The sequence below is a fragment of the Paroedura picta genome, chromosome 4 (genome assembly GCF_049243985.1).
Source record: "Paroedura picta isolate Pp20150507F chromosome 4, Ppicta_v3.0, whole genome shotgun sequence".
Taxonomy (NCBI): Eukaryota; Metazoa; Chordata; class Lepidosauria; order Squamata; family Gekkonidae; genus Paroedura; species Paroedura picta.
In genome coordinates, this window is record NC_135372.1 from 134203567 (window position 1) to 134214970 (window position 11404).

The window sequence follows — 11404 nt, forward strand, 5'->3', positions numbered from 1 at the left end:
ATTTATAATGCATTACGTTGGCCAGCAAGAAGAGGAGAGTCAGCTCTAAGCATTCAGAGAGTTGTTTGGCCAACAGAGCAACTCCAATATACATTGCAAAGAGGAATTGTTGTTGTACTTATCCTAGGAAAGTTTTTTTTTAAACCTGGAAGAACTTCTACGATGCTGATAGATTCCAGCAGACAGCCGTGGTGGTCTGAAGTAGCACAACGAAATTTGAGTCCCGTGGTACCTTTAAAACCGATGAAGATTTATTCAAGGTGTGAGGTTTTGTGTGCATGCACACTTCCTCAGACAATTTATATGATGTTGAGTTACTCAGAACTATTAATCCGATCCTGTGGTTTGAGCCACGATGGAAATGACGAATGAAGCAAATTCACTTTTATCTTTAATCCTTATCTGAGAACAGAAGCCAGAACTTATAAACCGTGCTTGCACAGGGGATACCTTTATCTATTTGTCTGCAGTCCTAGAGTCTCCTAAGCAAGTAGTGTAGTGATTAGAGTGTCATTCTAGGATCTTTGAGGTCCAGATCCAAATCGCCATTCTCAAGCCACCATCAGAATAAGCTCCAAGGTAAAGCCGGGCCTGAGTCCTGCTCCACCCTCAACAGCTTGGCTTCCAAGAAATTAAAGGTCTCTAACTATATCAGGGAGAAGCTTGTAACTGCTATTCTAAAGGCAAGATGGGGCTAATACATAGGGAATTAGAAGGAAGGGAAGACGGTAATTTTTTTTTTGCTTTGAAGACTTCTTCACAAAAAATAGAAGGATCAAATAAAAGTATATTTCCAGGGTTGTATTGCAGCCAGAAATTCGTCTTTGGAATTCTCATTCCACAATAAAATTTCACTCTACCTTCCAGCTTCTCTCAGTTAATTCCCCCCTCCATTTTTCCCATCTCATAATGAACACTTTGTCTACAGTGTACCCAGCTTACAGAGACTTGTGGAAAGATGCACCTGTGGTCTTCAGATACATGTGACTCAGTACTAACTTTCCTCTAGAACAGGGGTAGTCAACCTGTGGTCCTCCAGATGTCCATGGACTACAATTCCCATGAACTCCTTCCAGCATTTGCTCATGGGAATTGTAGTCCATGGATATCTGGAGGACCACAGGTTGACTATCCCTGCTCTAGAAGATACTAGAATTATACTAAACTTATAGCACCACTCTAAAACATGGACTGGAAAGTGGTTATTTGAGAGAATATCTTTGTCTGCAAAAACCACTAACTGGTCCCAGAAATTTAGTGGTCCCTCCACCATCCTGAAATGCAGGCTGGGAAAAATCACTAGTTACCTTACTGAGGATAGCACACAATCTGTGAGTTTTGTAATATTGTATAGCTGGCGATCTTCCGTCATTTTTCTTTAAAAGCCTAAAGTATCAGGGAAGTACCTTTTGAATACACCAAACTAAAAGTAAACAGAACTGCTTTAAAATAATTTCCTCATTCAGTACTGGATCACTGTGCTCCTCCCCAGAAGAAATGGATGAAGGCTAAAAGAATTCAACACACGAGTATCAAACGCCATCGACAACATTTTAATTAAGTTAACCTTCATATGTAAAAAAAAAACATATTAATATGTATATTGGTTTTTTTAATGCACTTGTATAGGCCAACTAATACCCAAGTAGAAAAATATCTAAAATTTAAATATTAGTAAACATTTGCAATTTCAGGCATAATCCACAGATTTCCCACCCAGGTCAGTACAGAGCTAGAGCTAAAGTGGCATAGAACACTGCATGCATCAAAGAATTCCCATTTCCAAACATTAACATTAGGTCAATTAGAGCAGAGATTTCAAAACAGACCCACAGCTCCTTTGTTTCCCCACTAAATAGTTTGCTGTAATATCTTCAGGGAGAAAATGCACTTCTCTTCCTCAGATACATCACCTACAGAGCCTCATTTTAGTGTGGCCTTGCACAGCTATATCGTTAAATGAATAAGGACCTGTTGCATTGCTATTTTCATTCCGTTACCTACAGACCTCAAGGATACCAACACATTGCCAAGCACATGCTTAGAAGGGTGTGACTCTGCTTAGAACTGAGCTGCAAACGACCATGCTAACCCATCCTCCTCCCCCACGAAAGCAAACAAAATCCAAACTAAGACATTCAAGTTGCCTGTAGGATCTTGCTAAGCAAACATGACTCATGATTATAAAACTCATTTAACAATGCTGCATTGTTAACAGGGTATGTCTCCAAGTTTCCATTTTAATACAAAAACTGAAATTGCAGACCAAAGACTTCTCTTACCTATATAACATGCAGTTTCCCCCCCCACACACACAACTTTAGCTGATCATCTTTTCAAAATTAATTCTTATTCACAGATATGCATGGCAGGTATTTAAGTCCCACATTTTCTTGTTCAAAAGAGTAACAATGAAAGCAGCATACAAAAAAACATTGTTGGATAAAGGAATCGTATTTCAAGTAATAAACATTGTTCTTCCAAAACAAGTCCTATCACTAGCTGCCTCAAACCAAGTAGATTATTCTGGGTCCAGAAGAACAATTCTTCATTTTTGGAATGGCACTAAAAGTAACTCAGTCCAGGTAAACCTGAATCCTAGGAATTATCATTAGCCTCCTACAAGCTTGGGTCTGTTGGAAGGCTACTGCAGGTTGGAAGCTTAGTTCCAGCATTAAAAGACTCCTTTGATCTTGACCCTTTGGATTATCTTCCATTGAATACTCTGTCCCATCGAACTCCACGGTCATGTGTAGTACCTTCATTTTACAGAGGTATGTGACTTCTCTCCAAGTTTAATTTAAAAATCTAATACACAGATTTCTTTTCTTAAAAAATAGGTAGAAGAATAAATATCTCCAGCTTGGAAGAAGTGCGCAAGTGTTTGTTTCAGACATTCAGGCCCAACCACTGATGCATACATATGCAGTTCTACATTATTTCTCCACAAAGGCTGCCGCTGCCATGGGTGACCGCATGTTTCCTCTTGCTGAGGCAGTGAATTCCTCTAGTTCAGCATTCAGCTTGTTGATCACCCATTCCAATGCTTCACGACCCTGAAAACAACACCAGTACTTTATTAGGGAAGCAAAGAAAGGTTTTCAGAAAGACTAAGGGACTGAAGAACTGGAACTGCACCTCCACAAACTACAGGGTTAGCTTGTTAGATGCTCTACCAGACACAGAAGGGTACGGTCCTTGCCGAAAAATCTCACGAGTAGACTGACAAACAAATAAGGTCTGGTGTGAATCGTGTCGACAGGGCTGTATTGTAACAAAATGCTTCAGGAAGGTGCTTTTACTAAAGGGAAGTGGGCCGTGAGTTATACCAGTAATAAGTATAAGAATAAATATCCCCATGCATGTACTGTTACCTGTTTCCTGCGTTATCCTACTGTGATTTGTTTTTATACAGTGTATTTGAGAGACCGCCTCCCTGCCTATACCCCCAAAAGAGAGCCTTGCGCTCCACCACCTCCAACTGGCTGTGGATCCCTGGCCCCAAAGAAGCGCGTCAGACCTCAACAAGGACCAGAGCCTTCTCAGTCCTGGCCCCCACCTGGTGGAACGAGCTCCCTGAGGATCAGAGCCCTGCCTGATCTTCCACAGTTCCGCAGGGCCTGCAAGAGGGAGCTCCTCCACCAGGCATTCGCTTGAGGCTGACAGAGTCAGAACATCTACTGGTCGCCCCCCCCCCCCCCCCAGACATCCTCCCATGACCGAAATAATTGACCTCTCAATGTTATTATATATTGTATTACTGTTGAACTGTTATGTTTTATTGAAGGTTGCTCAATGTTACAGACTATGTAATGTTCCGTGTAAGAGTTATTCAATGTTCAATGTAAACCGTCCAGAGCTGCAAGGAATGGGCAGTATAGAAAAACAAACAAACAAACAAATGAATACCACTTTCTGCATATATCTAACACTCTATGCTTGGATTACAGCAGTCCGGAAACAAAGTCCTATTACATTGCTTCTTAGATAGCTCATCTATTGACAGTATTAACCGACACGGTCTGATCCACCTTGAGCCAGTGAGAAAGCTATGTTACTAAAGTCAAGCTGATCAGCACTGAGCAAAATTTAGATCAGCACCCTCCCTCAAGGGGGCTCTAAGACTTCTGATGCTTGAGAAGCAGCCACCCACATCACATGAAAGACATTATTCAGTTTTCAAAACAGTTTGAATCCAGTGGCATCTTGAAGACCTAAATGTAAGGTATAACCTTTCATCTATGCGCACACTTCTTCAGCAATTACATAGGTAGAGGGGGGAGGGTTAGTTGCCAGGAGGGCTAGTTAGAATCAAATACATAACGGTGTGATTACAGCTGAGGTTGGATTAAAGTAGTTGTACATATTATATACAAAATAGATAAGATTCTGGCAGACAGGATGGGTTCAGCAAGACTATCACAGAAGTAAAATGTGAATGGGAGCTCTTCAGAATCACAGTCAGCCATGCACCTTCACCAGCCGCTCACCTTTTCACCAAGGCAAGTCAAATAGGAGACTGTCATTATGCACCCGAAAGCCAGAGGGCCATACGTACTTTTTTGGCATTAGAAGATATTGTGTTTTCCATGAGTCCTTCTAGGTAACTGCTGACACTGACCCCTTTCACACAGATTGTTGCCTCTTGAGTCAAAACGGTTCTGAGAGAAAGAAAAAGACAGTGATTTACTTGGTTTTGTCAACTCTCTTCCAACATAATGGGAAGCTACTTTTGTCTGTTAGCACAGTTTCATTACAAAGAAGCCAGCTAAAAGGAGATGGAATATTGAACTAGGTTCTCCTGTCCATTTGCTTTAGAACTGGAATACAGAAATGGCCACCCCCGAACCTTCTGCTTGGATCTTTAATTCACTCTTGGCAAAAAGGAAGTGGTCAAGAGTAAGCATGAAAATGAGAGCTTCTGTCAGGATGCCACCTCTGCACACTGTTCAGGTGCTTTCCAAGGGGAAAAACTGGATGTGCAGCATATTCTGCTAACAGAACTTGTTATGACATCAACTCACTGACGACTTTCACACACGCAAGTCAACCTGGAGAGGCAAATATTTATGCTAGGGCATAAGGAGGAAGACAAGAAGAACATTGTTTCAGAGTCCTAATGTGAAGAACATATTATACCCAAAGGGATGATGTTGTTCTACTGTGGTGCTACAAAGGGATCTGAAATAACAGTTTTGTTGTTTCTAATGAAGTTATAAGTACGAGAGTACTTTGCATTATGTTTCCTAGTTATATTTTGCACAACTTTAACTGCTTACAATACATTTGGCACTTGTCCTTCACCCAATTCTATGGTTCTGGAAAGAACCATGCAATTAGACATTCCTGAAATGAGACCATGATTATCATGTCAGAAGTTTTGAAGGGAGTAAACTTACACTGTCAAGAGAAAGCTAAAAGCTGGGCAGAAATGAGATTTCATCAACATGCATACCTCCATTTGTACAAAGAAAGGAATACGGGAAATAGGGGAACAAGCAAGTCCACAAGGCCATAAAGAACAGCTTTTTTAATATCCCATTTTTCACTACCCAAAGGAATCTCAAAATGGCTTACAAATACCTTTCCTCTCCTCAAATCAGACACCCTGTGAGGTAGGTGGGGCTCTAACAGAACTGCTCTGTGAGAACAGCAAACTAAAAGAACAGTGATTAGCCCAAGGTCATCCAAATGGCTGTATGTGGAGGAGTGGGGAATCAAGCCTTGTTCTCCAGATTAGAGGCTGCCACTCTTAATACTATGCTGGCTCTCAAATAACACCTCCCCTATGCAATAATAATTGTTTTCAATTTACTCTTTCTCCAAGAACTCAAGGCAATAAACATTGTTCCCATTTCTATTTCCAGAAAAACCACGTTAGGTTAGGTGAATGAGGGCCCAAGTTCATGCAGCAAGCTTCATAACTGAAAGGAAACTTGACAGGTAAGGAGGGGGAAGGAGCAGGAAGGAGAGGTAGGTGGGAGAGGCAAGAGGGGAGGGGGGGAAGGAGTCTCACAGCAGGTATGTGTTCCACATACCCTCTGATAGTTGGACTCCCCATATTAACCCCATATTTTGATGACACAAGAGATCAACGTTTCAAACAGTATAAAATGAAGTTAAATAAATCCTAAAGAACACAAAACAAATACTCACTTTTCTGGTTCTTTAGGATGTGGTTTATAAATTAGCCTCTCATCCACTGACACCAGATTTGTAAATGAAATCTGTAAGATTTTAAAAGAACGGTATTATCTTCCTATCAAAAAGTGAAATTTAAGAAGGAAAAAAAAACCCTTATGGTACTTCATGAACTGAAGTGAGGGTACAGTGTAGAGTTTAACTGAGATTAGTTTTCTCTGTAAACACTGCACTTCTTAATATTCTGGCACATTCTTTCACTTATTTGCTTCATATGCTCTACCATGGGAGCTCAGAGTGCCAGAATCACAAAGGACTGCATGCTGACACTGCACAAAGTAAGCTAATCAGCACAAAAAGCTTCCAGAGCAAGTAGCACACTGATTATGCCAAGAAAAAGAAGAAAGTCTCCCATTCACACAGCTACTGAATTTGAGATAGCAACACAGCTCCAAAAGGCACATACTATTTTTTCACATGCTGAAATTAAAAGCTACAAAATTCTCAAAAATGCTAATTTCATTAGGTTTCCTTAAATGGGCGAACTAAACTGTAAAAAAATCAAATCAGCCTTTTCAACACTTACATTAGTAGAATTGAGCTCCATTACTTTCTTCATTGGATCAACCACGGAGTGTTCTTCTACATATGTTTTTGTTCTACAGGCACCTATAAGCTAGAAAAGGAACATTCAATACAACATACCATACACATAACAGGCTAATTCCAGCATTGACTTCAGCCACGAACAGATTTCTATTTTTGCCAAATTATGCCATATGAATGGCTCTAAGCATTCCATTATCAGAAATTTCAATACCTGCAACTATTGAATTCAGATACAGTTAATGAGACTGACTGATCAGATGGATGATGAAAGGCATTCCCCTGCCCTTACAGGATTCTTTCAGCAATTAAAAATACTGATAAGGCTGAATAATTGAACTGTTTGACCTGCTATCAGTTCCCCTGTGCAATCCTTTTCCCTGGTACATAAAATCTGGTTTTCTCTGGCTTTCTGCAATTCTCAAGATGGTTAAAGCAGAACAATAGTTTTGTAGTAAATTATTCATACCTCTTTGGCTCATAGGGACATGCAAGCTCAATAGGAGGTTCGACTGTAGGAATCATTTTTAGATAGCCTACAGTCCAGCCTCCTATTGGAGGTATGAATAATTCACTACAAAGCTATTGTTCTGCTTTAACTATCTTGAGAATGGCAGAAATTCCAGAGAAAGCCAAATGGTCATAACAGGCCACTCATTTCAGACAAGGTGAAATATACACTTCATTATGTTATATTATTAAAACCAAGGTCACATGCATCTAATATCAAAGAAAGCTGTTCAGATCTCTGGTTTGAATCATATGAGAACACTTACCGATCTTACAATTGATGGCATTCCCCATTCCGTACTGAGCAATCTGTGGCTATGTAACTTTCCACTGGGATCTACGTGCCGGTTGAGGACATCAACTCCAACCACACTGGGGTTCATGGGGTTTGGATATTTCTGCATAGCAGCAGTGGTGACTGTTTCCCAGGGATGACTATCAAGAAGAAGCACATGAACACTATATCATTACTACTCGGTCATTTATTATATGGAGCAGAAATCAAGTTTGTTCATAATCTTTGATTCAACAAATAATCTAACCAAATTTATTAAATTGTTAATAGGTTAGTCTATGACCAAAAGACCTATGTTCAAATTCTATGATGCTAACTAAGGGTGTCACAACTGGACTCAGCAACACCCCCCCTCCAAAAAAATCAATGCTTATTTGGGTTTTCCCAAAGTTTTTACCTGAGTCATTAATCCCTAGTTTGCTTTGAAACCCAAATTGCAAAAGCTGAATTGATTTGGCTTTTGATTGGCTTTCCCAAACCTAACCAAACCCAAATCCCAGTACCAGAACTGGGATTTGGGATATACCAAACCCAATACAAGTTGATTTTTTAAAAAATTCACATCCCTAATTGCTAACTGGGTGACCTTGGGTCAGCTGGTGTCTTTCCCAGCCTAACTTATCACGGAAGGACTGTCTTTTTAAAAGGACAAATGGGAGGAAGGGATGAGAAAAAGAAGCGTGTACTCTGCATTGAACTTCCTAAATGACAAACTTATGATGAGAAATACATAAAGCAAAAAAGGCACTTAGCATTGTAAACTGTGTTACATTCACAACAGGAAAACAAACAGTCTAACCGGCCCTGACCAAATGTGGCTCAAAAAAATACAAATGCTGAAGACTTGAGATAGGAACCTGAAACTTGCAGCTTTTCAATTTTTTAAGATTTATTTCCTAGATTTTTATACCGCTCTCCCATGGCTCAGGACAGTTTACATATAATGCTGTGGGGTAATACATGGAACGGCCTAAGCATATAGCATGGTCAGAAATAACATCAACAATAATCCAACAGTGGTTTAAATTAACATAACATCAATGATTTTGATCAGCAATAATATAGCAGGAAAGACTAATTAGATTTTAAAAACCCAGAGAGGTCAGGTTGGTGTAGGCCGTGGAGGAGGTGTCGGGGGGGGGGGGGGGGAAATCTGTAGATGTTATTGGGTTGGTCTCAGAGGAATGTGTGGTGGAGAAGCTCCCTTTTGCAGGCCCAGCAGTTTTTTCTTGTGTGAACAATTAAGGGACCTGACCAACGGATCAGGTAAGGCCCATATAGAGAGAAAATTCTTTGGCTAGCCATAGCTCCTAAGCCTTCAAAAAACCTACTCTAGGAAAATCGAACACTGCTGAATAAGACATGGGGTTACTGGATGTCCACAGCAACTTCAAACAGACAGAAGTTGTAGTTTTGTAAGGAGGAAAAACCCAACAAAATTGCAATGTGACCAAGACTTGCAACTGCAGAATGTAAAAAAACAAATTCTTTGAATATCAACCGCTAGAACATTGCATTGCATAGATAATAAACATGTCTACAGACAGCAAAAGTGAATGGTGGATTCTTTATTGCTTGTGAAGGAGGAAGATTAATGCCTTTTTCCAATAACACAAGGTATAACTAGTATATATATTTTTGAGACATATCAAAGAATAAAAACCCCATGAAAAATACTTCGCAGACATTACAGTCTCCAGGGGCATGGCTGACTACATCAACACAGTAACAGAGTTATTTGGATAAGCAATTATTTCCCAAGACATCTGCTTACTTTGTAACACATAAGAAACATGATGCCTAGTTAGGGATAGTTCTGATTTAATATTTGCAGCCCTAAGAAATAAGTTTCATGTTTTACTTGTAAAAACATTAGGGGAAGGGTAGAGATCAAATAAGTAAAAATGTAACCTGTACAGCAATGTATGCCTGTCTAAATAGTCTTTCTTTGAATAGGTGGGAAGGAATACTCCCCATCAACTATGAGGGCACAGAAGTGACTCAACATCCAACTACATACCCACCCAATGCCTATTTCTGCTGAGGTGAGCTCTAAGGCTAGAAAGACAAAACAGAAGTCCAACAGCATCTTAACAGCTAACATTTATTTCAATATGAGCATCTGTGAAATACTCATTTTCATCAGGAAACCAAGTACTGAGAAATGACTAGATAGGTAGCTATGCTATGCAACCTTATCCAAGGTCATCAGATCCAGCCAGACAAAAACCTTATTGAAGAGATTTTTATACTATCCTTCCTCCAAGCATTTCAAAGAACACACATGGCTTCTTTTCCTTCTGTGCTTCCATTTTGTCCTCACAAGAGTACTGTTCAACTGTTAGGTTATGTGGACCAAGGTCACCTCATAGCATGGCTCAAAACTACTATCCCTATGCATATATATTCTTACACATATTCTTAAGATAGTCCAATGAGATTTTGCTACAGGAACTCACATTATTACACCTACATTCAATGGAGACTTGAACTAGTTAACCTCAAACTATGGCATCCCCTCCTCCTCCAGAGCAATTCTGTTTTGCCCCCTCATTACAGCCATGCAGCCAAATGGTCCAGATCTTCCTAACGGCCTTGCATACTGCATCTGATTCCTTATTTAAAATCCGTATCTATTTAACATATTGCAATTTTAACTGCCTATTTCAGACATTTCTACTCCTTCCAAGGAAGGATGACAAATATTTTCCCTCCCGATTCTATCCTCACAACGGCCTTGCGAGGCAGGTCAAACAGAGAGAGACGCCCAAGGTCAACCCTTACAGAATGGGAATTGAAGCCCAGGTCCTTGTATGATCGCGGGATTTATTTTTTTTAAAGGTACCTCGTGTGTGTGTGGGAGGGAGAGGGGGGTGCAAACAGCACGGGGAGCGGGGAAAACCTCCTCCCGCCTGCCCACCAGTCATAGTACTTCCCAATGGGTAAGCGAATGGCCTCTGAACTGGGGATCCCACCCTCGGCGCCAGGATGACCCCGCTAGCCCGTACAGGGGTGCGGGGGGCGCCAAGGGAGACGGATGCCCACGAGGCCCAACCTGGATGGGACTCTTCGCGGTCGCTACGAACTCCCCCCTCCCCCTTCTTACTCGAAGGTGTGCTCGGAGGTCCAGATCTTCATCTTGGAAGGTGATGGCGGCGGCGGCGGCGACGCCTGCGCGGCCACTCCCGTCCCCCTCCTCGCCCCCCGTCGTTGACCTCCGCTCCTCACAGCACGCTCTTCCGAGGCGCTCCGAGCGAAAAAGGAACTGAGGCGGGGAGGGAGAACGAGGCGTCCCTCAACGCGCCTGCGCCGCGCGCGGGTACCGGCCGGAGAAGAGGAGGTGGGCGGGCTTAGGTACCTGGGCAAACCGCTGATAGGGCCGCGGCCCATTCACGGCCCCGGTGACGTCAGAACGGAAAGTTCACGGCAACCCTTCGCCACTAGGCGGTTAGCGGCGCGTGCTCGGGCCGCGGTAAAGTGCGCATGCGGCGTGCTAACGGATGTGGAATAGCACGAGGGCGGTTTACTGTCGTTGGGGGCCGTTTGGACCGGCGCATGCGCAGTCTTCTACCGGGCTGCGGCTGAGGGAAGTGGGCGCCGGTGGGTGAGGCCGGTTGCTGGAGCGAGGGTGGGCCGTGTGGCCCAGAAGACGGTCCCGACCAGAATGGTTTGTGGTCTGGCTTAAAAGCCCTGTCAGAATAACAGAGAAAGGAAGAGCAAGTGACCCTGTCACGAAGGACCGGTCGAATTCACTCGCGCACCGGGGGGCAGCTGAGGCGTGTGATAAGGCGACCTCGTGTGCTGCCCTCAGTGGCTTTCTGGGCCCCTGTTGCTTTTCTATTCGAGTCCAGG

At 42.2% G+C, this 11404-nt stretch overlaps 1 protein-coding gene across 1 annotated transcript; it reads right to left on the minus strand.

Annotated features, from left to right (window-relative positions):
- Window positions 1–1532: 1532 nt before the first annotated feature.
- PRELID3B (PRELI domain containing 3B) lies at window positions 1533–10887 on the minus strand. The gene is made up of 6 exons (XM_077335739.1): window positions 10659–10887; window positions 7524–7692; window positions 6728–6817; window positions 6157–6227; window positions 4559–4661; window positions 1533–3056 (listed from the first exon to the last, which is right to left on the minus strand). Exons 1-6 carry the CDS (start codon window positions 10688–10690, stop codon window positions 2937–2939), a joined length of 585 nt encoding a protein of 194 aa, XP_077191854.1. The 5' UTR covers window positions 10691–10887; the 3' UTR covers window positions 1533–2936.
- Between the last annotated feature and the right edge of the window lie 517 nt (window positions 10888–11404).

Bases quoted from the DNA above. Each gene is read 5' to 3' on its own strand.
- PRELID3B (XM_077335739.1), bottom strand. From the start codon at position 10,690: ATGAAGATCTGGACCTCCGAGCACACCTTCGA. The intron at 7,693-10,658 runs GTAAGAAGGGGG...TCTTCTTGATAG, and splicing joins ACCTCCGAGCACACCTTCGA to TCATCCCTGGGAAACAGTCA. The intron at 6,818-7,523 runs GTAAGTGTTCTC...TTCCTTTTCTAG, and splicing joins TGCCATCAATTGTAAGATCG to CTTATAGGTGCCTGTAGAAC.